At 43.1% G+C, this 26,692-nt stretch overlaps 1 protein-coding gene across 2 annotated transcripts in view; it reads right to left on the bottom strand.

Annotated features, from left to right (window-relative positions):
* CLDN10 (claudin 10) overlaps nucleotides 1–23,657 on the bottom strand; it is a 116,468-nt gene extending 92,811 nt beyond the window's left edge. The window contains exons 1-2 of one of the 2 annotated variants that reach the window (XM_084617929.1): nucleotides 22,904–23,657; nucleotides 17,520–17,684 (exon numbers count right to left, since the gene is read on the bottom strand). In XM_084617929.1, coding sequence (XP_084474055.1) covers nucleotides 17,520–17,589 — 70 coding nt within the window. In that variant the 5' untranslated portion in view covers nucleotides 17,590–17,684; nucleotides 22,904–23,657. Of the gene's footprint in view, nucleotides 1–17,519; nucleotides 17,912–22,903 lie in introns of those variants that run through there. The other variant, XM_084617928.1, reaches the window with a different exon arrangement.
* Nucleotides 23,658–26,692: the final 3,035 nt, after the last annotated feature.

The following is a 26,692-nucleotide window of genomic DNA, read 5'->3' as shown; positions in this document are numbered from 1 at the left end:
ACTGTTCTCAATGGTAGCAGATGACAGAACGAGGAGTAATGGTCTCAAGTTGCAGTGGAGGAGGTTTAGATTGGATATTAGGAAAAACTTTTTCACTAAGAGGGTGGTGAAACACTGGAATGCGTTACCTAAGGAGGTGGTAGAATCTCCTTCCTTAGAGGTTTTTAAGGTCAGGCTTGTCAAAGCCCTGGCTGGGATGATTTAACTGGGAATTGGTCCTGCTTTGAGCAGGGGGTTGGACTAGATGACCTTCTGGGGTCCCTTCCAACCCTGATATTCTATGATTCTATGATACCTTACAAGTGGAGAACCAGTGCTGACAAGGCCAATTCAGTCAGGGTGGATGTGATCCAGTCCTAATAATTGATGAGAGGTGTCAATACCAAGAGAGGGAAAATTGCTTTTGTAGTGAGCCAACCACTCCCAGTCCCTATTCAAGCCCAAATTAATGGTGTTAAGTTTGCAAATAAATTGTAGCTCTGCCGTTTCTCTTTGAAATCTGTTTTTGAAGTTCTTTTTGTTGTTGAAGGATGGCTACTTTTAAATCTGTTATTGAATGTCCAGGGAGATTGAAGTGTTCTCCTACTGGCTTTTGTATGTTACCATTCCTGATGTCTCGTTTGTGTCCATTTATTCTTTTACATAGAGACTGTCCGGTTTGGCCAATGTACATGGCAGAGGGGCATTGCTGGCACATATCACATTAGTAGACGTGCAGGTGAATGAGCCCCTGATGGTGTAGCTAATGTTGCGTCCTCTGATGGTGTCGCTAGGGTAGATATGGGGTCAGAGTAGGCAATGCGGTTTGCCACAGAGATTGATTCCTGGGTTAGTGTTTCTGTGGTGTGGTGTAGTTGCTGGTGAATATTTGCTTCAGGTGGGCTGTCTGTAAGCGAGGACTGGCCTGTCTCCCAAGGTCTGTGAGAGTGAGGGATCATTTTCCAGGATAGGTTGTAGATCACTGATGATGTGCAGGAGCTGTTTTAGCTGGGGGCCGTACGTGAGGGCCATTGGTGTTCTGTTATTTTCCTTGTTGGGCCTGTCCTGCAGTAGCTGTCTTCTAGGTACCCATCTCGCTCTGTCAATCTGTTTCCTCACTTCCCTTATTGTAGTTTTAAGAATTCTTGATAAAGATCTTGTAGGTGTTTGTCTCTGTCTGAGGGTTACCAGCATCACTTTAATTATGTCTGACTTCAGGTTTAACCAGCTGCTCATCATCCAGGAGCTGACTTTAGTTAAACCCTGATAGAGCAGGGAGATGGTGCTGTTTATGGTTGATATAAATAGGCTTGGTAGAATTAGATTTGTATTTTTGACAGATAATATTGATCTTTGTTTTTAAGGTTTTTTTTCCCCCAATTTTTATATATGTAACCCTTCTGCCCGTCAGAGTTGGCAGCAACAAGGGCCGGGTTCAATATCTAGGGGTTCCATTCCAATAACACAATGCAAACCGGCTCGAGCCCCCACCCAGTGACCTGGGACAAATATATACCACCCCCGCTGGGCGCCTCCAAGAGGCAATACTTCCCCTCTCGCAAGCACATAGTCTGAGTGTAGCAAAAGTCTTTTAATAACAGAGAGAAACAATGTGGCATTATGTTGGGGAAACACCACCAACAGGATTCATAACACAACCCATGAGCAAAAACAACCCCACCCCAGGCAAATTGGGGCATGCCCTTTTCCCTTTGGTTCTTGAGTCCAGCAACCCCAAATCACCCAAAGTCCCAAAAGTCCAATGCCCCAAAAGTCTCTGTCCCTGGTCAGGGCAGCCCCAGAGTTCGAAAGTTTATCTGCGGAGCTTTACCTCCCAACCTGGGTGGAAATGGGACGGGGGTAAGAGGCACCTTACGTGATCTGAAGCTGACCGCCCCATAGCTCCATAGCGGCGCTCCGCTCCGCCAGCCGCCCCACAAAACTCCTTCGCTCAGCTGCACTCCGCTCCACCAGCCGCCCCACGAACTCCTTCGCTCAGCTGCGCTCCGCTCCGCTCCACCAGCCGCCCCACGAACTCCTTCGCTCAGCTGCGCTCCGCTCCGCCAGCCGCCCCACGAACTCCTTCACTCAGCTCCACGGCCCACAAGCAGCTCCTGCCATCCACACACTGCTCCGTGTCGAACTGCTTCACCAGCCGTCCCGCAAACTGCTCCACAATATATCTTCAGGCTCCCCCACTACTTAACACAACACTCAGTGATTTCAGCTCTTAGGTGAATTCAGCTTATAGTAGGGGAGCCCCAGTGCTGGTGCACTGTCAGCCCAAAGTGAGCTCAGCAGCCTATAACCAGACTTCTAATGAAACCAAAATTAGCTCTGATATTCCACAGTGGAGAGAGGAGGAAGTGCAATCAGCATGTAAGGCCCTCACCAAGGGGCCCATGCCACCAAGTATTAATACTTGTCCCCAGCCTCTCTCCATTCACACAGTTTTGGAACCCATGACCCTTGCCTAGCGAGTGATACTTAGTTGATGGTGAATCCCTCCATCATAACAAAAGGCCACGTACAGTTCCAAGCACAGTTCCCATAATCAGGGTAATAACAATTTATTCTTCCTGCCCCAATAACAGAGACACTGGGGATCCCACAACAGCCAAAGTGACCATTTGGGCAGCTATGGTCTCATTCTAGGCGTGGTGGGTGTGCCTATGCAAATGAGATCAGCCCCTGAAGTTCTTTTCCACAACTTGCCACACCTCACCACCAGATGTCAGGGTGGAGCTCATCCTGACACTGCTTACATATATTTAAATTTTTACAGTTGTGGGAAATCATGGAGGGTCAGACAATGGGGAGGGATGAGACAATAATTATTTAATGAGAACAGATGCTGAGATTCAACAACTTAAAGCTTGATAACAGTTACAAGAAATTGTCAACATCATATGTCAAAATTTTAGCCTTAAATCAAACTCTAACTAAAGTTCTTAAGCAGACCTTTTTCTTACTTTGCTTATCTGTAGATTTCTATTGTTATCAATGGAAATATTTTTTTCATTGGTTTGTGTGTGTGAATGGTGGAATCGACATTTACCGATACCAATCTAATCCTTCTAAGCCTAGACATAAAGAAGACGTCTGCTGGCACTTCTGCTCACGCTGCCTCACCAGCTCTCCCAATTACTTCATATAGATGCTGATTATGAGAGGGAGAGGACAGTGTCCTATGGGATGCTGGAGATGAGCGCTTTGGAGGTGGAGGAACTAGAATACCAGTTCAGGGTACCTCTGTTTGCTCCTGCAGGTTCCTGGGGATGGGTCGGGAGAATATAGTGATCAGCATTGCATTATCAAATGGCACAGAAAGGTCAAGCAGGATGAACAAGGATGTACTTCCCTTGTCTATGGACAGGAAGAGATCATCCACCAGAGCAACAAGTGCTGTCTTTGTATCATGCCCTGACCTGAAGCCTGCCTCAAAGAATCCATAATGCTGACAGATGGCGCTGAAAGGTGGTTTTGCTGGCTTCTTGACTAGCTTACTTAGAAAAAGGAGGTTAAACGTTCGGTGGTAGCTTTTGCGGTTTTTGGCATGGATAGTAAAATTACACAGTTGCTTAACAATGACTAGTACACAGTTTCATGGAACAAAGAAAATGAAAGAAAACTATAAAGCTATATAGAAAATCGGCTAATTGGTAAAATTAAAATAAAAGCAAACAAGAGACAAAACACTTAAGACCTAAAAGAGCATATTTTGTTTCCTTATGGTGAACAATACTATTGTTTTTCCTTAGTGGAGAGAAGTGAAGTTTGCCAATAAAGTCTCTGTCTCAGGAAGTAACTCTCTATGACTCACTCACAGCAACAACTATTCTTGGTTAGAAACAGACTTTTCATCTTCACAGAAAGTTCATCATACATGGAGTTCTGTTGTTGAAAATTCATAGATTATAAAGCCAGAAGGGACCATTGTGATAATCTAGTCTGACCTCCTGTATAACATAGGCCATAGAACTTGCCTGAATTAATTCCTGTTTTAATGAGAGCATATCTTTTAGAAAAACATACAATTTTGATTTTAAAATTTTCCCAACCCCTGGTAAATTGTTCCAATGGTTAACTGTTAAAAATGTGCACATTATTTCCAGTTTGAATTTGCCTAGCATCAACTTCCAGCCATTGGATCATGTTAGATCTTTCTCTGCTAAGTTCAAGAGACCTCTGTTATCAGATTTGTTCTCCCCACATATGTACTTATAGACTGATCAAGACACCCCTGAACCTTGTCTTTGGTAAGCAAAATAAACTCAAGGAGCTCACTCTATCACAATAAGGCATGTTTTCCGAAATTGCAAACATTCTCCTGGCTTTTCTCTGAACTGTCGCCAGTTTATAAACATCCTTCTTGAACTGTGGACACCAAAACATGGTGTTTTAGCAGCGATTGTCCCAGTGCCAAATACAGAGGTAATCTAAACTCCCTACTCCAACTCAAGATTCTGCAGTTTATAAATCCAGAGGTCAGATTAGCCTATGTGATCTCAGTACTGGAAACTCCTGGTCAGCTGATGATTCGTTATGACCCCAAATCCTATTTCAGAGTCACTGCTTTGCAGATAGTCCCCCATTGTATAAGTATGGGCTACATTTTTTGTTCCTACAGATTTTTGTTTCAAACTCCCTGAGGACATAAAGTTTAAAAAATAAAGATAAAGTATTGAAAATACCTTGACCATGTTCTCTCGGTTATTTTAGACTTTTCTGCTTTTCATTAACAAAAATGTCCACAATTCTTTTAAATGGTCTATTTTTTGCTGTTTTAATATTTAGCCTTTGCTAAGACTGTAGACAGAACTTTGATTTCAACAGGAACAGGAGTGAGCCTACTGGCAAAAAAAAAGTCATTTCAGTGAGAGCAGCACTGAGACAATAGTCACAATTTGAAATGGCTGTTGCTGGCTGGCTTGCACTTTAAAGCACTTAAAGGTGACCTGGCTGCAGAGCCAGGCCATGGAAGACTTGGAGAGAGACAGGCCACTCCAGGGTCAAAAGTGGTCAAAAGAAGCGAAGTTCCTTGTAACAGGTATTAGGGGCGCCCTAGAGGTGAGCGGTCTCAGAGTAGCAGCCGTGTTAGTCTGTATCCGCAAAAAGAAAAGGAGGACTTGTGGCACCTTAGAGACTAACCAATTTATTTGAGCATACGCTTTCGTGAGCTACAGCTCACTTCATCGGATGCATCCGATGAAGTGAGCTGTAGCTCATGAAATTTTATGCTCAAATAAATTGGTTAGTCTCTAAGGTGCCACAAGTCCGTCCTCTTTTTCTTTTTTCTAGAGGTGAGAGTGCACAAAACACTAATACTAACACATGAGTTGCTTCCCAGATCTCCTCTACTTCCTTTTACCAGCTACAAACATTTGTGAACAGAGCACCAGGGGCTGGACACATTACTGGGGTAATACTCCTCTGGACCGTGCCTGCCTCCCAGTGCTGCCTCTGCTCCGACTCCAGGCTAGTTACCACTGCTCTGCTTGGACAGCTTTTCTAATCACTGAGTCCCAGTTCTGATTCCATCTATAGACCTGCAGCTGCCTTGTCTGGGCCTGCTCTACTCCCTGCTTCTTTTCCACCCCCACATTTTTCTCAGGCTCCATGTGACTCAGCCTTTTAATTTCCCCAGTCTCTTAATTTCACACTGCCGTAAGGCTGCCCAATTTGCTCTCAAGTAGCTGCTGCTGTGTACATTCTCTGCTAGCTCAGTCTCATGATCTCTTGCCCAAGGGGTTCCACATTGGAACTACTTGTTGCCACATATTCCACCAGACATGACCTATTAAATTCCAGGTAAATAGGGGAAGGGGAGGAAGTTGATCCTACCTTCTTCCTGGCTCTGCTTCCATTAAGGCTAAATCACCACTGACCCTGGCTCCTTAAGGTCTTAGAATGGGTGTGAATCTGATCTGATGGCCCAGGCCACTGACCTACATCTTTCTCCTGCTCCCCATTGTCGTTCTTAAGATCATTTGGGAGCGGGAAGGGTCTCCATAGTGACCCTGCAGTGGATATATTAATCCGTGATCCTAAAGGCGATAGTTGAACATTTTCTTATTTTAAGCTACATGATAGACAGGAAAGTGGACGATAAGCAAGTGATGTACTGCCAACATTTTACCAACAGGATCACATGATTTTCTCCCATATCTTATAATGCTTATGATATAATGATAGCTCATCTTAAGTGATCACTCTCCTTACAATGTATATTTTTTCATGGTCTGTGTGTATATATAAAATCTGCTCACTGTACTTTCCACTTTATGCATCTGATGAAGTGAGCTGTAGCTCACGAAAGCTCATGCTCAGATAAATTGGTTAGTCTCTAAGGTGCCACAAGTACTCCTTTTCTTTTTGCGAATACAGACTAACATGGCTGCTACTCTGAAATTTACAATGATTGTGTACCAAGGAAGCAAGTATTTGCAGACAGGAAGGGTGAGGGAATAGGAAACCTTTCCACTTGGTTTCTCATTTAAACAAAAACACCTCTCGAAATCATAACCAAAGAAGGCTGCAGAGTCACTTGGCAAACACACTTGTATTAAGTACATTTGCTGGAAATGTTTCTACTTTGTTCCTGTAAAGTACAGTGACTGTATTGATAGGATAGCACACAGAGTTCAGCATGCTCAGACTGAAGTGCGGGAGGAGAATGAAGATCTCTGGAAGTTTTTTTTTGGAAAATACCTGCCATATGATGCATTCCTAAAGCAAAAAATTACTCTTTAGAAGTATTTTATGAGCCCTCGGTCAACTGCAGGGATAAGATGTCGTTCTCTAGGGAGGGAGCTGAGCAGGGGAGTAGAGCCCTGCGGCGGGACTGGAATCCTGTGGGTCCTGCAGGATCCACTGCTATAATAGTGGGAATGGATAAAATATACTTTGTTGTAGGCAGGCAGAGGTGACTAGTGGGAGGGACACAAAGAGGGGCACCAGCTAAGGGGGAGGGACAGGTGACACCCCCATGTGACTCTTCCCTGCACTGCCCCCAGGTGAGGGCCCCCACACTCTCCCCATCCCATCCTCCCCATCCCACTTTACCTGGGCTGTCCTCCTGCTGTGCCGGCCTGGCTTCCCCTGGCTGTTCGGCTGCTCTTCTGGCAGCCAGGCTGCGGAGCCATGCCCTAAACCTAACCCTAACCCTAACCCAAAGGCCACCTGCCCCCCCAGGCTCACTTTCTGGTGACAGTGGCCAAGCGAGCCAGAGTCCCCCACCCTCCCCGGCACGCTCAGAGTTGGCTCCTGTCCCCAGAAGCTGACCCGGGCAGGGAGAGGACTGCCACTGTCGCCACTCCCTGCCTTGCCCAGACTCAGCTTCTGGGGACAGGAGCTGTCTCTGAGCATGCTGGGGAGGGCTCCGGCTCGCTCGGCCACTGTCCCTAGAGAAGCTGAGCCCCAGGGCAGCCACTGCGCTGCACCGTGCAGCATGGCTGGAAGAGGAGAGGCTCTGGCCCCGCCCCTTGCTCTCCCCAGCCGGGGCTGGCTACTGAGTCAAGTGCCCCTAGCAGGCTTCTGGGGAGGGCAGGCGGCCAACCCTTCCCACCTCCCCTGCCCCCAGCGTCGCCTCTTTGGGCGGGATGGGATGTGCAAAAAACAAGACAGCGGTAATTTTGTGGGAAACCACAACATTGCTCATCAGTTTGTCATAAATAGACTTTCAGCAATGTAAAGCAAGTTTTTCTTTTTTGTTTTTAAATAAAGTTTTTAATACTTAATTATAGTGAGGGATAGAAAGACTAGATGTCTGTTATAACAGGAGTTGAAGTATCTTTTTACATGGTTTAAGCAAGATTTGTTTTATTCTTTTATTGGTAAAAGTTGATTCTGAATTCTGTTTATATATCTAATATATTAACCAACCTGTTTGGTTGGTTTTAGTTTTTAGTAGCATGGGGAAATTTGTCTCTCATGCGGGATTTGTGGGATCTAAGGTTTTTGCAGGTGGGAGCGGGGAAAAAATGCAAGAAACAATGCAGGTGGGAGTGGGTATTGCGGGGTGGGATGGGACGGGAGCGGGATTAAAAAAATAGTCCCACGCAGGGCTCTATAGGGGAGCAGTTACTCTTTCCAGTCTGCTTTCCTGCAACCCACCTAGATATCTGAGTGGGTGATTGGGAGTTAATGCTGTTCCAGACAGCGTTAGCTGCTTCTTCATGCTCTTTGAAGCTGCTGCTGCACAGATAGGAAAGAAGGCAGTCAATGGAAGAATAACAATGTTACCAAGAAGGATAGCAGGGCAGCCATGTGCAGTTGCTGGGCTCTGTGGCCCTCCAAACCACACTGAGGGGAGCCCAGTAGTAGAGTTGAGCAAATAATTGATTATTCTGTCCAAATCCAAATGGAAATTTTTTGTTTTTTCTTGCTGAAATGAAAAAAAATTCATTTTGGGTCAAATGAAACATTTGTTTGACCCAAAACAACTCTTTTGGTGCCTTATTTCAGGTTGTTTTTGAGTGGCTTTCACTTCTTCTTAGCTAACTTTTGAAAACAAATATCATTTCAAGAATGAAAAGTCAAAACATTTCCTTTTGAAATGGCTAAAACAAACTGTTTCAACATTTTTGCATGTTTTGTTTTTCAGCTGAAACTGTTTGCAGAAAAATGCAGTTGGGGGGGTGAATTTACTTTTTGCTGATTTTTTTTTTTGCCCAAGTCTACCCACTGGAGTGCACAGAATCATATTCTGAACATCTGCACTATCTGCTGGGAATGGTGTCTCATTTTGGCTTCTTGAATAGATGAAGTTTATTTTGTAGGCAGAGTTTGGAATACCACTACCTTTTACCCCTCAGGTAGAACCCCTTCTTGTAGATGAGTATCCATATCATAGAATATCAGGGTTGGAAGGGACCTCAGGAGGTCATCTAGTCCAACCCCCTGCTCAAAGCAGGACCAATCCCCAAGTTTTGCCCCAGATCCCAAATGGCCCCCTCAAGGATTGAACTCACAACCCTGGGTTTAGTAGGCCAATGCACAAATCACATATCCTTGTGGCTGTGAGTAATTCAGACTTTACGTTGTAGAGGAGGTGTGTTACACTGCTGTTGCATTGTTAGCAGATCCAGAACACAGTCCTTGAATTGTTGTCAAATTACAAAGGAGGATGCTTAACTGTAAAATCATGAATGTTTGTATAGATTAAATGCAAGCAACTGGGGCATTAGCGAAGATATTATGTAACCAGGTTTCAGAGTAACAGCTGTGTTAGTCTGTATTCGCAAAAAGAAAAGGAGTACTTGTGGCACCTTAGAGACTAACCAATTTATTTGAGCATGAGCTTTCGTGAGCTACAGCTCACTTCATCAGATGTATGCCGTGGAAACTGCAGCAGACTTTATATATACACAGAGAATATGAAAAAATACCTCCTCCCACCCCATTGTCCAGCTGGTAATAGCTTATCTAAAGTGATCATCAGGTGGGCCATTTCCAGCACAAATCCAGGTTTTCTCACCCTCCACCCCCCAACACAAATTCACTCTCCTGCTGGTGATAGCCCATCCAAAGTGACAACTCTTTACACAATGTGCATGATAATAAAGTTGGGCCATTTCCTGAACAAATCCAGGTTCTCTCACCCCCTCACCCCCCTCCCAAAAACCACACACACAAACTCACTATCCTGCTGGTAATAGCTCATCCAAAGTGACCATTCTCCCTACAATGTGCATAATTAAGGTGGGCCATTTCCAGCACAAATCCAGGTTTTCTCACATCCCCCCCACCCCCATACACACACAAACTCACTCTCCTGCTGGTAATAGCTCATCCAAACTGACCACTCTCCAAGTTTAAATCCAAGTTAAACCAGAACATCTGGCGGGGGGGGGGGGGGGGGGGGGAGGAAAAAACAAGAGGAAATAGGCTAACCTGGTGGCTGAACTTTGTGACTTTGTCCTTACCCATAACTATTTCACATTTGGGGACAATGTATACCTTCAGATCAGCGGCACTGCTATGGGTACCCGCATGGCCCCACAGTATGCCAACATTTTTATGGCTGATTTAGAACAACGCTTCCTCAGCTCTCGTCCCCTAAAGCCCCTACTCTACTTGCGCTATATTGATGACATCTTCATCATCTGGACCCATGGAAAAGAAGCCCTTGAGGAATTCCACCATGATTTCAACAATTTCCATCCCACCACCAACCTCAGCCTGGTCCAGTCCACACAAGAGATCCACTTCCTGGACACTACAGTGCTAATAAACAATGGTCACATAAACACCACCCTATACCGGAAACCTACTGACTGCTATTCCTACCTGCATGCCTCCAGCTTTCACCCGGACCACACCACACGATCCATCGTCTACAGCCAAGCTCTGCGATACAACCGCATTTGCTCCAACCCCTCAGACAGAGACAAACACCTACAAGATCTCTGTCAAGCTTTCTTACAACTACAATACCCACCTGCAGAAGTAAAGAAACAGATTGATAGAGCCAGAAGAGTTCCCAGAAGTTACCTACTACAGGACAGGCCTAACAAAGAAAATAACAGAACGCCACTAGCCGTCACCTTCAGCCCCCAACTAAAACCCCTCCAACGCATTATTAAGGATCTACAACCTATCCTAAAGGATGACCCAACACTCTCACAAATCTTGGGAGACAGGCCAGTCCTTGCCTACAGACAGCCCCGCAACCTGAAGCAAATACTCACCAACAACCACATACCACACAACAGAACCACTAACCCAGGAACTTATCCTTGCAACAAAGCCCGTTGCCAATTGTGCCCACATATCTATTCAGGGGACACCATCACAGGGCCTAATAACATCAGCCACACTATCAGAGGCTCGTATACCTGCACATCCACCAATGTGATATATGCCATCATGTGCCAGCAATGCCCCTCTGCCATGTACATTGGTCAAACTGGACAGTCTCTACGTAAAAGAATAAATGGACACAAATCAGATGTCAAGAATTATAACATTCATAAACCAGTCGGAGAACACTTCAATCTCTCTGGTCACGCAATCACAGACATGAAGGTCGCTATCTTAAAACAAAAAAACTTCAAATCCAGACTCCAGCGAGAAACTGCTGAATTGGAATTCATTTGCAAATTGGATACTATTAATTTAGGCTTAAATAGAGACTGGGAGTGGCTAAGTCATTATGCAAGGTAGCCTATTTCCTCTTGTTTTTTCCTACCCCCCGCCCCCCCGCCAGATGTTCTGGTTTAACTTGGATTTAAACTTGGAGAGTGGTCAGTTTGGATGAGCTATTACCAGCAGGAGAGTGAGTTTGTGTGTGTATGGGGGTGGGGGGGATGTGAGAAAACCTGGATTTGTGCTGGAAATGGCCCACCTTAATTATGCACATTGTAGGGAGAATGGTCACTTTGGATGAGCTATTACCAGCAGGATAGTGAGTTTGTGTGTGTGGTTTTTGGGAGGGGGGTGAGGGGGTGAGAGAACCTGGATTTGTGCAGGAAATGGCCCAACTTTATTATCATGCACATTGTGTAAAGAGTTGTCACTTTGGATGGGCTATCACCAGCAGGAGAGTGAATTTGTGTTGGGGGGTGGAGGGTGAGAAAACCTGGATTTGTGCTGGAAATGGCCCACCTGATGATCACTTTAGATAAGCTATTACCAGCTGGACAATGGGGTGGGAGGAGGTATTTTTTCATATTCTCTGTGTATATATAAAGTCTGCTGCAGTTTCCACGGCATACATCTGATGAAGTGAGCTGTAGCTCACGAAAGCTCATGCTCAAATAAATTGGTTAGTCTCTAAGGTGCCACAAGTACTCCTTTTCTTATTATGTAACCAGGATATGAGAGGCTATTTCATAGCAACAGAGCAGGGCTGGCCTTAGGTTTTGTGAAGCCCAAAGATGCTGGAAGGAGGTAAAATCAGACCATAAATTGTTTCTCCCTCTGAACCCGCTCTCAATAATGGCGTTACCTCCTTTGTAATGTACTTTGAGATCTCTTGAAGAAAAGCACTATATAAGAGCTAGGTGGTGGTGGCAGTGTGTGTTGTTCTTTTAATTAATTATACTGTTTCCTCCCCTACCTTGTGCCGCTTCTGGAATTGAAAATAGAGCTGACCTGTGCATTGCAAGGCTTGCCCTGGAGGCTGAGCTCCGAACAGCTCTTTGTTTTGTTTGTTTTTTTGGCCAGCCTTGTAGCTGAGAAGGTGCTTATGTCCCTGTGAAGGATGAATCCGCTGGTAGGTCAATTAATTAACATGATAAAATGGGGTCAGTGAGTCACTTTTCACTCTTTTTGGTGTGGCTTGTTCTCCTATTTCTGCTATATACAGGGTATTGATGTCAGTAGAAGTAGTTTTCATTCTGTCTTATCATAATGTCACTTTTGGAGAAAGGAAAAGCAGTCTACAAATAGGAGAGCATTTTGGAACATCTCCATCTGGGAAAGGAAATACAGAACTCCTAAGTTCACATTTCCTTTGGAAATATGAATCAGTGTTCATCACTTTGAACAAATGTACTGTGTAACCAAATATAAATCTTAGACATGTCTTGTATCTGATTGTCAGCGGTAGAAGAAGAGCCTCATGTTAAATAAGATACCACATTTTAGTTGATTTCCTTTGAATATGAAAATATCAACAGTTATGCATGTTGGTGTCACTGATTTCTGTAGAACAACATGGAATATTTTAAAAAATTGGAAGCATGTGGGGAAAACCTCATAGAAGGCCTTCCAGTTGAGAAGAATAACTGCACTTAACTGTAAGGTGTGGGTGGATTTAGCTTTTGAAATCCGTTGGTTTGAACGAGCTAAATCTTCACAATTTATCTTTTCAAAAATAAGGAGCTAGAAGTTAAAACTCCAACAGAAGACTTTCTGGGTCTTCAAGGAAAATGTTGCTACATAAGATTAATAAAATATCTACTTTATGGTATAAAATAGTACACCCTAATGAACAAAAGCAAGGATTTCTCAGGAGACTTTCAGAGTAACAGTCGTGTTAGTCTGTATTCGCAAAAAGAAAAGGAGTACTTGTGGCACCTTAGAGACTAACCAATTTATTTGAGCATGAGCTTTCGTGAGCTACAGCTCACTTCATCGGATGCATACCGTGGAAACTGCAGAAGACACTATATACACACAGAGAAACATGAAACAATACCTCCTCACACCCCACTGTCCTGATGGTAATAGCTTATCTAAAGTGATAAGTTGGGCCCAACTTGATGATCACTTTAGATAAGCTATTACCATCAGGACAGCGGGGTGTGAGGAGGTATTGTTTCATGGTCTCTGTGTGTATATAATGTCTTCTGCAGTTTCCACGGTATGCATCTGATGAAGTGAGCTATAGCTCACGAAAGCTCATGCTCAAATAAATTGGTTAGTCTCTAAGGTGCCACAAGTACTCCTTTTCTTTTTTCAGAAGACTTTAACACAGCAGAAGAATCAATAATACAGAATGTGGAGCTTAGCGTGCTATTAAAAGAAAACCAATCCCCACCTGCCCCCAAAAAAACCAAAACACCTTTGTTATGCACAAATTAAAGCTGCAAGAATGTTTCGGTGGTATCCAGCTAATACCTCAGACCAATATTACGTTTTCTTTACAAAAATTCTACACACTTAATTTTACTTCTTTGCCTATATTTTAACTTGTTTCTAGAAGATTATTGGAAATGGTACTTAGTAATCTCATAGTGGTTTGTTATTTTTGACCATTGCATATGCTAAGGGGCAAACATACATTTAGGCAAGCAGTGTAAGTTGGGGACAATGAGAATTGCATTAAATTATTTCAGCGCTTAAGTGCTCTGCTGGATCAGGGCCTTCTCTGTTAAGTTCTAGACTTTCTAATATTTGGGTATGATAGAGTGTTGCCCAACCTCATATACAGTACAATGATGTGATAGAGCCAGGAAAAGTACCCAGCTCTCGTCTTCTATTCCAGTGCCTTAACCACAAGAGAACATCCCTGTCCTTCTTGCAACCCTGTGCCCCATTCACTGTCCATCTTGTGCACTGGGTGAAGCAGGAATCCAGTAGATCAGAAAGCATGTGATTGTGTAATTAGACAAACCAATACTCATAATGGGGCTGGATTAAGGTTTTCAGTGCTTGACTTTGCAACCTTAATGTTTTTTAAACATATGTTTTTTAAATAACTAATATTTAAACCAAAATGAGTTCAAGTTATGAACCCAGAACCTTTACATGAGTTACACAGACCTTTACCACTTGAGCTAATGGAGTACCTGGTAGTAGTAGTACGCTATTATCCTCTAGGTAAACCAGTCACAAGAAGGAGATGTGACATACTATACCAGTGGTTTAAACAACTATTTGCTAGTCAGTACTTAAGAACGGCCATACTGGGTCAGACAAAAGGTCCATCCAGCCCAGTATCCTGTCTTCTGAAAGTGGCCAATGCCAGGTGCCCCAGAGGGAATAAACAGAGCAGGTAATCATCAAATGATGCATCCCCTGTCGCCCATTCCCAGATTCTGGCACCATCCCTCCTTATCTTGGCTAATAGCCATTGATGGACCTATCCTCCATGTATTTATCTAGTTCTTTTTTTAACCCTGTTATAGTCTTGGCCTTCACAACATCCACTGGCAAGGAGTTCCACAGGTTGACTGTGTATTGTGTGAAAAAATACTTCCTTTTGTTTGCTTTAAACCTGTTGCCTATTAATTTCATTTGGTGACCCCTAGTGGAACACTGGCAGTCAGGATTCCTGCGTACTATTCCTGGCTGCAGAGATGATGGTAGTATAATGGTTACAGACATCTCTGCCATACACATAAGTTTGGCAATTCCATTCTGAAAGACAGTATAGCTGTGAATGAGAACTGGGTCTGCTATGCGACAGATAGGATTCAGTTTCCAGTTCTGGAACTTCTCAGCTATACCATTTGTAAAATGCGGAAAAGAGACTTTCCTGCCTTTTAATTTAGAAAGATACCTTGCTAAATGATAAGGCCATGAAGTTTATTAACACCAGTAAGTGGAAGAGCTTGGACTAGAACGCATTGTTTCTTCCTGGCCCCCCATCCAGCTGTCTAAAGATTACTAAAGAAACGAAGAGCTTGCATAGCCAGTTTAGTATTTTATGCTATAACAAACTGCAAATAAGTGCTATAAAATAAGTGAGCAATAGTAAAGCTATTTCTTAGTCCCTGCCCACAGTCACTATGTAAACAATTATGATGATATCTAGAGGCTCTGGCATAGGTGCTGAAACTAAGGGTATGGCACACCGTCTGGTTTGAAGTAGTAATAATAACCCAGATACATGGTTTCCACCTTCAGCACCCCAACTATAAAAACTGTTCCAGCACCACTGGGCTCTGGAAGACACATTAGCAGTTTTTGTTACTTTTGGAATAATAGTGGATTAATATTTTACAATATAGCACTATGTGCAAAGCTCTTCCAGCAGATTTCTTGTTTTCTTCAGAGTATCATGATGTTAAGTAATTTTACAAAACAAAATGCTTCATTATTTTTGCATATCTATTTTTCTCTGCATGTAATATGACACCTTGGAGGTGCTTGCACTGGCTGATTAAAATTAGTTTTCCTAAATGTCAATTCAAATTATTGCTGCCATCTCATTTTAATAAGAACATGTTGCTCAACGCTGTTAATTTCATATTTGTATTATTATAAACTACTAATAAGCAAAAGCTTATTGGGATTTGCACATACATTGTTTAAAAAATTCATACATATTCATATCATATTTATTATGCCAGTTATAGTCAGTCAATGATTAAATGGTTCAAAGCAGTAAAATTTTAAGTCACAAATGTGATTGATTATATTGAAAATAACTTTCCTAACAATTATTATAATAATGAGAGTTTATAGTCACTGAAGTACTTAAAGGACAAATTTAACTTATACTCTTGAACCGAAAGTGTTCTTCTTTTAAAAAAACTTAAAGAAAAAATAAGCATTACAATCCATAAACAACTATTCAAAAAGAAGAGAACAGATTTTTAAATAGTACACTTGAGTTTTTATAGCTTTTTTCCATTTTTGATTAATTTTAGCTATATTGTAACATAAGTAAAAGGTTTCTCACTGATTCAGATAATTAGTACATGATTTTTTGCCGTTCTGAGGACTGTCTGATAAAATATGTAGAAAGAGACATAAATGTTCCATTGATCTTACTGGGAGCTTTGCCTATACCAAGACTGCAACTTTAAGCCCATAATTGCATCATCATCATAATGTCATTTTGACAATCAACTTTACCTTTATGGATTTCTAGTATTCAAAGCAGGTAAATGCTCTGAAGGCAGCGTAGATGTATAAACTCATAGCTATTCATGATGGGCCAAATTTTGGTTCTACTGAGGTCTAGAACAAAACTTCTGACTTCAATAGGTCCAGGAATTGGCCTATATGACCCACAGGCCACGAGTGACTCCCACTAGTGATTCTTGTAGCTCTCATTGAGGAATTTGCAAGGTTGCCTCCGGCCTGGATTTCTTCCCTGATTCCATGAAATTACTAGCGGTGTCTTCTTTTAGTACCGTCCCCCACCACGCACTGGATTATGGTGGACCTACTCCACCTTGTTCATTTGCCCCAGTCATCCAGGAGAGCCCAGCTTCAGCAAATTCCTTTGCCCTTGTCCTCAAGGGAAAGAAGGAGCATGACTGCTGGTAGCTGTGTAGTTCTACTATGCAAATTCTAGAAAGGACTTTATGGTTTAGTGTCTCAAAGTTTAACTAGTACTACATATATTTTAAACCAAATGCTTCTCCATATGCTGTTCTATACAGAGAACCCCCCCCATCTTCACTCAGTAGTTGAGCAGCCGACATTTACTTTTTTACAAATCAATAGATGATGTACAATACATCTCTCTCTCTCTCTCTCTCTCTCTCTCTCTAACTCACCTTTGACAATATCCTGCTTTATAACTTAACATGTAAAATGTCATCCCCAATCCTGGAAACACGTACATAGGTGCTTAGCTCTAAGCATGTCCGTAGTTCCATTACACTCATGTGCTTATAGTGAAGAATATATACAAATGCACCATTGGACCAGGCCCCTAATTACTGTAAGAAGTTCTGATACGTGTCAGAGATCCTGTCATAACTTACCCTCTCCTGTCAGCAGTATATTTAGTTTCACATAGACCTTTATCATCTCCAATTTCTACAAGGGAGTCTAGTCCACCTCTGCCAAGAGAAGTTTGTTACCAAAAGTATATTTGCCAGAATTCTGTCCAGTATGGAGTGTTTTGTTTTTTTTGTATAATGTCTTACATAGTGGAATTACGTCTTTCCTCAGGAGAGGAATGCATGTTACTGTCAGGAAATTATTTCCAATATTAATTTTATATTTTCCTTTTGTTAAATTTATACCCTTGTTTCTAGTTATACCCTGTTGTACAAACCAAAATCATTATCTTCCTCCTGAGGCTCACATCTTGAAATTCTCAGAGTTATTTGTAAATGTTACTTAATCACCCTGTACTGATGTAGTTCTTCATGCACTGTCATAGTTCGAGTAAAATTACCTCTACTTACCTTCTAGTCTGAAGATGGTAAAATGAGGTCTGCAATGAAAAGCACCCAGTGCATTTCCTGCGCAGTTCATCCAAAGACCCTGGAAAACCCAAGTTGCAGTGATAACTGATGTTGCTCTGCTGGTTACTTTCCACTCATTTGACGCAGTGGCAGCAATAACAGCTCCTATTCCACCAAAACAAAATATCAAAGCTAAAATCTGTATCCCTAACATGCTTCTTGACTTTCACTATATCCTGGACAATTAGCAATGTCACTGTGTGGTATGTGGAGAGTACTTCAGTCATCTGGGTAAGCAATAGGTACAACACAAGCAAATTACACTTGAACAAGTGTTGCAGAAAGTTAATATGGGGACAAGACATTTTTCATGTTTGCTTGCCTTAAAGACCCAGGCACCATAGACATTTAGAGACAAACAAAAAGTGTGATTTTTTTTCTTTTAGATAATTAGTGATGGATGTTACAAATCAATAAATTAATTTTTAATTTTAAAAATGAACTTCATTTTTTTATATTTTTTCTCATTTCTGGTATTCTAGTTAATGCTTAATTTTTAGTTAATTGGAAACTTAACAACCCTAGAAAAAAGTGCAGAGTCCAAATTGTTCAGTACCCGTTAGCAGATGTAGCAAAACACTTTTAAAGGGATCAACTATTATTTGAAAAATACATTTTAAAAGAGTCTAAAATAAATTCACTTGTCAGCAGTAGTTGAACTGGTAGCTCTGTCTTTAAGATTGTAAAGTCTTTGGGGCAGGCATTGTGTTTGCACCTTTGTATTTTGGAAGATAAAAAATCTGTACACAGAATTAAACTGTGAGAATGGATTGCTTCTTGACTTATGAATAGATTAACCTGCCAGACTCCAAGTACAAATGGAAAGTATTTATTAATATACCTACTTTTAAAGAGATGACAGACAGCATTGCCACTGAATACTAAATGACATCCTGTAACAGATTGTTCTAACAATGAGGATGAGTAAATTTATACAGGAAGAATCCAATTCCGCCTCACTGTCAGATAATACAGTAATCGGCTATGTGCCATAAGATAAGTATACCTTTAAAAATTATGCATATTCTTCCGCATTAGAATGCTAATGGAATAGAGGAGACTATTTAAATATGCCATCACTGAATAGATCCCCAGGGATAAATATTATGTTACTGATCTACCTAGGCCATACAAAACTATTAGGTTTTCACCTTTTCTTAGGGACTATATTGATTCTTGCAGGGGCTTGAGAGAACCAATGAAGATGTGTCTTCAGGACCTGAGCTGTCTTTTTTCCCCAAAGCAACAAGCTATTCTACATTAATGGTTGTCCATTCTCTAGTGAAGTAGTCAGTATAGACGCTGAAGGCACAGGTGCTGCCTCACTAGTTTCCATACTTATCTAACCAGTTATCACGAACAAGAGATGTTGCATTTACTGTTGATAACTAAGGTGAACTTAAAACAACTAGAAATGCCTTACTACCCCTTTCCACAGCCAGATGACAACTTACTGGAGCCCAGTCCTGTAAACACTTAGGGCCAGATCCACAAAGGTATTATGTGTCTAACTGCTCCTTTAGGTGCCTAAATCAACCATTTATGCAATACTGACATTCTCAAAATCACTGCTCAGCTGCCACCTAACCCCAGAGATGCCCAAGTCCCATAGGTGTAAAAGTTTCGGCCAGTAGGCATGTGCAAAGCCACCTAAGTGCTGATACTGCCCCACATGTAACAAGGGCTTAGAAAGATGAAGATGAAGCCCCTGCCGTCCAAAGAGGGATTCTTAAATGAGGTGTTCCCTCGCCTCTCTCTCCAGTGGGGCCCAATCCCATAGGCATTCTCAAAGCCTACCTAAAATATTATATTTGTCACAAAACCGAGGTGGGGGCAATTGTGCGCATCTGGTGGCCTACTGGGTAAGGCACTCACTTGGGATGCATATATAGGTAACTACATGGAGAACAAATATTTAATAATGTGCTCTTCAATTTAGCAGAGAAAGGTATAGCACGATCCACTGGCTGGAAGTTGAAGCTAGACAAATTCAGACTGGAAATAAGGTGTACATTTTTAACCATGAGGATACTTAACGATTAGAACAATTTACCAAGGGTTGTGGTGGATTCTCCATCACTGACCATTTTAAAATCAAGACTGGACATTTTTCTAAAACGTCTGCTCTAGTTCAAACAAGAATTATTTTGGGGAAGTCCTATGGCCTGTCTTATACAGGAGGTCAGAGCAGGAGATGACAATGGGCCCTTCTGTCCTTGTAATCTATGAATGTAGGTGGCCCAAATTCAAATCCCTGCTCTGCCTGATTTGGAGCAGGGACTTTTATTCACGTCTTCGACCTCCCAGTCAGTGCCCTAGCCCACTAGACTATTGAGTGTTTTGGGGTTAGGTCTCTCTGTCTCTCCCACATCCCACCTGAATGCCCTAACCACTGGACTAGAGTCATTTTCTCTCTCTCTGGCCTAATGAATATTTAATTATTTATACGAAGTAGAACAGCTCCAACAAGAGAGAGTGACCTCCCACCCTACAATACCCAGTAGCCTGGTGGCTTGGACACTTACCTGGGTGGTGGTAGATGTGAATTCAAGTCTCTGCTCCAAAGCAGGCAGATCAGGGATTTGAAACCACATCTCCCACCCTTCAGGGGAGTTCCCTGGCCACCAGGGCCAGATTAACTTTTTGTGGGCCCGGCGCCAAACATATTTGTGGGCCCCCCTGGGGAATGATTGTAAAAGGGGCTGGGGTCAAAAGCACAGAGGGGTGGCAGCTTGGGTTGCTCTCTGGAGCAAGGAAGGGGCCAGGGGTAAACTGCAAGCACAGCAGGGCTGGGGAGGGGATAAACAGAATCCCCCCCGCCTCTGCCCACATAGAGCGGGTACCTACCTGGTTCTAGCCCATTCTCTTTGTCTCTCTCTGCACTGAGCTGCCCCTCCTCCCACAGGGCCATATCTGCTGTACTGCCCAGGTAGGTTGGAGACTGTGGGGATCAGTCGACACAGTATCCCCAGCCCAGGTGATGTGACAGCCAGTGGTGGATTTAGAGTTAGTGGTGCCCCCCATCCCTGTGCTCAGCTTCATTTTTGGGGCCTCTCCTTGGGACCCAGCCAAGAAAAAGAACATTTTCTCTTATCTCCCCCCGCCCCCGTTTTTTGTTCTTTTTTTTTCTTCATTCTCCTCCTATAAGTAATAGCAAGTAAATGAAAATAAAGTGAGGTACCTTGATTGTTTTTGTAATCTAACTTATTTTTCCACAGACTACTTGAAAATCGCAGAGGGTCTCGATGGACCACATAATGATCTTTCCAAATATTGTAAAAAAAACATTGTGGTGCGGGGTCTGGCCAGGAGGGTGAGGGAGGGGTCTCAGGAGGTTGGGGTGTGGATCACTTACCTGGGGCAGCTCCTGTTTGGTGAGACAGGGGGGGGTGCAGGAGCTCCCGTTTGGTGCTCAGGATGGGGATGGGGATGTGGGGGGGTGCAGGAGTCAGGACACAGGGAGGGCTGGTTATGTGCGGGGGGTTGCAGGAGTCAGGGCAGGGGGCTGGGGAGGCGTGAGGGGGTGCAAGGGTCAGGATGGGCAGAGGGCTGGGGGTGTTGGCTGGGGTCATGGGGGTGCTCATGGAAGGGGGCTGGAGGGGGTATGCCCCGATTCCAGTCCCTTCCCCAAGGCCCCACCCCTGCCTCTTCTCCACCTCCTCCCTGGAGCAGCGAGCATGCTGAGGCTCCGCTCTTCCCCCTCGGCAAACAGCTGATCGGCAGCAGGGAGAGGAGGAGGGGAGGGAACCGTAGCACGCTGTGGGAAGAGGCAGGGGAGGAGCTTGGCTGCTGGCGGAGCCTGCCCTGCTCTGGCAAGCTTCTGCCCCCACAGGAGAGAGCGGGGGGAGGAGAAGAGTGGGTCATGCCCCCTTTGGACCTTGGGCCTGGCACCATGGTAAATCCGGTACTGCTGACCATTGGATTATTGGCTATAATTGGGGCTTTCTCTAGCTTTTCATGAGAGCCCATGCCCTAGCAGGCCTCTGTCTCAGCAGCTGACCTGGCTTTGGTGCCTAACTCTCAGCCATGAACCTTCTCCTGGAATTCTGAGCAGAGGGAAGTGCCTCCTTCTGGCATGTCAGTCAGGCATCTAGAGGACCAGACCAGTGGGAGCTAGATACCTAAATACATCCTGCCCCTTTTCTCTGTATTTCACTCCTGGCGAGGTTAGGCAGCTCCCTGCTCAGCTAACTGGCTTCTGAGGACCCTTCCTTAGGTGCCTAACTCCCCCCAAGCATCCTGGGTGCCTAATTCAAGGCTGTGGATTCTTCTTGGTGGCAGGGTGCCTGGGGGTTAGGTGTTACCTAAATAAATCTTTGTGCATCTAGCCCTTTCTGCTGAGTGCAGAATACACTATCATCTGACTGATATTCACTGCAGGCCTGCACAAGTCTTATGCTCCATTTAAATCCCAAACTGCATTCTAAGGCCTTAAGTGGAACTTAATTGGCTCATAAGCTTTGATGCTGATCCTCTATTTAACGGCGATTTTTACCCTGTTGTAAGTAATTTCACTGAGTTCATGGTAACAAGAACTGTGTCCTGTATTAAGTGTTTGTGAAAAGTGGTAGGAAATAATCCTATTTTGTGCCTTCATTTCTGTTACCAGATTTGCCCGTTACTTTCGGACACACATTTGTTAGGGTTACTTTTTTTTTTTGGGGGGGGGGGGGTGTTCTGTAATTCTATCAATCTACTTCTTGTGTCACTTGTGTTCTCATACAGCGCTCTGCTTCTCCCAGTTCCCTCCCAATGGAGCTATTCTGCAAGACCTAGGTTCCCCAGGGCAGGGTTCTTCCAGCCTCAGAATCTCTCTCTGTCTCACTCACTCACTCACACAAAACCGGGTTAATCCGCACTCCCAAGCTGATCCGTATATGTCGTTGGACTCAGTAGGCTGGGTCAAGCAGCATTTCCAAGCTGCCACCCTTCTATGTCCCAGGTTCACCATGTCCCTATCCCCAATTTCACATTACAATTGTTCTGGTAGTAACCCACTTGATGAGCAAACCCTACAGGATTTTTGGGCACTGCAGGAATCTTTCACTTAGGTATGAGGAGCGTTGCTGCAGAGCGAATGAGGAAGCCAGAAAAGCCACTCACAAGGGAGAGAGAGAGAGAGAAGCAACCAGCTTAACCATAAACGTTATTTATTGCCAGGTAATAACCATAGGGGAACCAAACAAACAAAACACTTATAATATTAAATCTAACTTAAATTTGATTATAAAAGTCAGGTTTAGAAAACTATAACTGATCAAACAGGTCAGGGTCAGAAGGCTATATCTAGAGAGAGAGAGAGAGAGAGAGAGATGGGTTCTCACCACTCCGTGAAGCTTGAATCGATCTGGGTTCCCTTCGTGGTGGTAGCTGTGGGTCCGGAGTGCTGGAGACAGGCAGAACCCCCAGCACGATCAGTCAGGAGAAGATGAAGTCCCAATGGAACTGATACAGATTTTGGATCCAGCCATCAGAGCACTTACTTGAGCACTGGTAGGGGTTTTTGTAGGGAAACAACAATGGTTCAAAGGAGAACACTAGACTTGTTTATGGGTAAACTGATGGCTCAAGGGAGTATACCAAAGTTGTTTTGTTCAGGCTAGACAATAGGAACTGATCATTCCTGCCTATGGGCAGTGTTCCTTGGAGGGAGCTCACAATGCAATTAGGGAGCTTCACTATTTAGGATACTAATAAAGGATTTATTAGTAGAATTGGTCTGATAACTACTGAGCTGGGTGTGTGCAGGCATGGGTTCATTAACATCTGAAGCAGAGATCCCCCATCATGCAGTGCTTCCTTGCTTTTCTGGTCCCAGAGTTCCATACGGTTCTTGCCTTGGAATCTCTATTCTCCATTCTGTATGTTAATGGAGATGCCTCCCTGTCCCATCTTTGATGCAGATGAGGCTAGGGGAGTTTCCTTAATCCTGTCACTCTTATCCTAGGGGTTTAAGTGTGTCTCCCGTTGCCTTTTCATTGCTTTTTGTAAGTCTTTCTTCTGATCAGCTTTGGTTCGAGCAGAGGCAGGGAAGAAGGGGGAGGTCTTTTGAGTCAGACAGGCTGGGTACTGCACCCTGGTTCCCCAAGAACACAGAGCTGATAGGTAACATTTCTGAAGTTAAGCTCTGAGGAAAAAGTTAATCAGTTATTTAAGAAGTTCAAGGCAGAATTAAAAATTAATCTGTTAACATCTTGGAAAATGCTGATTGTCTTCTTTGTAACTGAACAGACATAACTGTTGGAAGAGAATTTTGTCCTGATAGCTTGCTGAATTTCCAAACGAAAAGGGAAGGAAACGTCAGAGCATAGATCCTGATCTGTATTACACTATTGATCTAAAACTTCAAATAGACAAATCATTAATCACATGAAATATGTAATCCTGTGGAACTTAATTGAAAATCATGCGAACAACATGAAATACTGCTATTGCTACGGGCATGCTCTTATAAAAGCATACCAATGCCAATTCCTAAAATATAGTTGGCAACTGAAATTGTTTTGCAGAAAGCTATTAAAGTTTATGTGGGCAAGTAATAGTCTGACTTTTATATTTTGTATATTTATATAAATTAATCTCTTTAACCTAAAATGAAGAGTTCAATAAAAACATACTATTGACTCTAAAATTTTTGCTGTAGTAATGTTTGCCAGGGTGGACTAAAACAATTTTCATGCAAAAATGGCTAAATTCAGATAAAACTGACTACTCTGGTGATCATGTGTATACATGATCAAATCAACTTAACTATATTAGGATTATTAAATGAGTACATTAAAAAAATCCCTATATAAACAATTACTATTCCCTGGAGTATTACATTTTATCACATTATTCAAAAATATGTTTTATAAAAACTAAAAACAACCCACGTGCATTTTCCCACCATTTATTGGATACCAACGCTTTTATTGTTACTATCATATCTTTTTTGTTTGTGAAGTGCTCTGTAAATTTGTGGCACTAGATAAGCAGCAGTGTGCACAAGGTGGGGTAAGCAGGGGCATGACCCTCCACAAACACTGGGGGCACAGAACTCCTCCCAGCCCTGGGAGCTGCGGGGCAGGGGAAGGACAAGCAACTTCCTGCTGGGCCAAGGTGGGGGGAAGGAAGAGTGACCTCCTGCCAGGATGGTGGGTGGGGGGAGCATGCCCTTCCACAAGGAGTCAAAATTAAATTACTGCACACACCCCTAATGATTATTAGTACCATACAATGTTCTGTGTGGCACAGATAATCAGCCTGGTAAAGAACAAGCAAGTAATTTTATCTTGAGGGTTATCTTTAGGTTTATTTTTAACTATGCTTGTTCACATTAGTAAAAAAAGAACTTAAGAAATATCACCAGGCACACTTGAAATGGGTCTAAGAACATACTGATTAAATCAACTCATTGTGCAAAAAAGGTGTCCATTGACTGGGCCAGTCATGGAAACCATAAGTTATGATTACTTTTTAAATGCATATATATCTTCATTCTGCTTTGAATTTCTCTTTAGCTTGCATTCATACTCGTATTCTTTTAAACACACAAATACAATAATCAAGGACCAAAGCAATCTCTCAGATAAGAGTGTTTAAATCAGGGATCGGCAACCTTTGGCCAGAGGCCCACCAGGATAAGCCTCCTGGCAGGTTGGGCTGGTTTGTTTACCTGCCGCATCCGCAGGTTCGGCCGATGGCAGCTCCCACTGGCCACGGTTCACTGTTCCAGGCCAATGGGGGCTGTGGGAAGCAGCGGCCAGCACATCCCTAGGCCCGCGTCGCTCCCTGGTTTAAATACACTTGATGTCATGTGGAGCTGGACATGCATGTTTCTTGACAGAATTTAACTTAATTTTTTATATCTATTTAGGGTTTTTAAATACACCCAAATCATGCTCTGGGCACAAGCACACAAAAGTGCAACATTATACAACCCATGTCTAAATAACTGAGACCTCTCAGATGTTCTGGAGGTCTCCAAAACCAGAACTCTCCTACTGATGCCCCTCCTCTTCCTTCCCTCACTTTTAGGAAAAGCCTGGGAAGACAATAAATGGACCTTGCAGCATAACATGAAATTCAACAAAATCAGGGTTAGACAAGGTAAAGCAGAAAATGTATTCCACTGAGAACCCCTCACTGAAAATGCTCTGTGTCCAGCTCCCTCAAGACCAGGAGTTTTTAGATCAAGGACTTCAGGTCCTCTTAATGGCTGTGGTTATGGTACAGTGAGAAATGACTCTGAGGTGACCCAGGACTCAAACCATTTAAGTTTATAGTGTAGGATATAACCAACACCTTAAATTGCCCCTGGAAATGAATCAGAAACCATTGCAGATTACAAAGTATAGGATTCATATGCTGTTTATGCAAAACACCCTGTAACAAATGGGCTGGCACATTCTGCATAAGAAAAGGTTGTGAGTAAAGGCAACAGCCTATGCACAATGCATTGAAATAGCCTCATCTCAAAGTGACAAAGACCAGGAGCACTGGGGCAAGGTCTGTATACAAAAGAAAAATCTGAAACTTTCTCAACGTGCAAATCGTGGCCACTGCTCCTATCTGAGCATACTGAAGCAGCTGTGGCTCCAACAGGATCTCCAGATTGCAAACCTTATTAACAGAAGGTGGTCAGACTCCCTCAATAGAAGGAGCTGACAATTCTGACTTTTCTTCCATTTGGTTCCCACAACCTACTAGCCTAATATGACTCTTCTGGATTGAGTTGCAGACAGTGCAGTTTTACCCAAATCCCAGTCCCTGCTCTTGATGACATTGAGCAGCTTAGCCATCCCATGGATGTGATGTAATAGACACAGAGGCATAAGCAGTAACAATAGTGGGTATGGTGCAGCCCATGCCCCCTTACTATATCCAGTTGTGTCTCACACACTGATTGCCCTAAGGTCTCTGTAATATTGGTTTCTTTATTTACAATTAAGAAAGAGTTACACCTCATGGATTTTCACTTCTGCTAAACGGTTCTTTTTAGATGTAAAGCAGCAGCAAAACAGTGAGCATAACTCATCATTCTTATGAACAGATTAAAGAGCTTATTTCTTTTTGTTCTTGCTACCAGGAATGATCCTTCCTTCAGTTCTGTATCCTCCTGGCACTGTCAG

This window comes from Lepidochelys olivacea (genome assembly GCF_965140295.1).
Source record: "Lepidochelys olivacea isolate rLepOli2 genome assembly, chromosome: 1".
Lineage (NCBI taxonomy): Eukaryota > Metazoa > Chordata > Testudines > Cheloniidae > Lepidochelys > Lepidochelys olivacea.
This window is presented reverse-complemented; position numbering and strand designations above follow the sequence as displayed.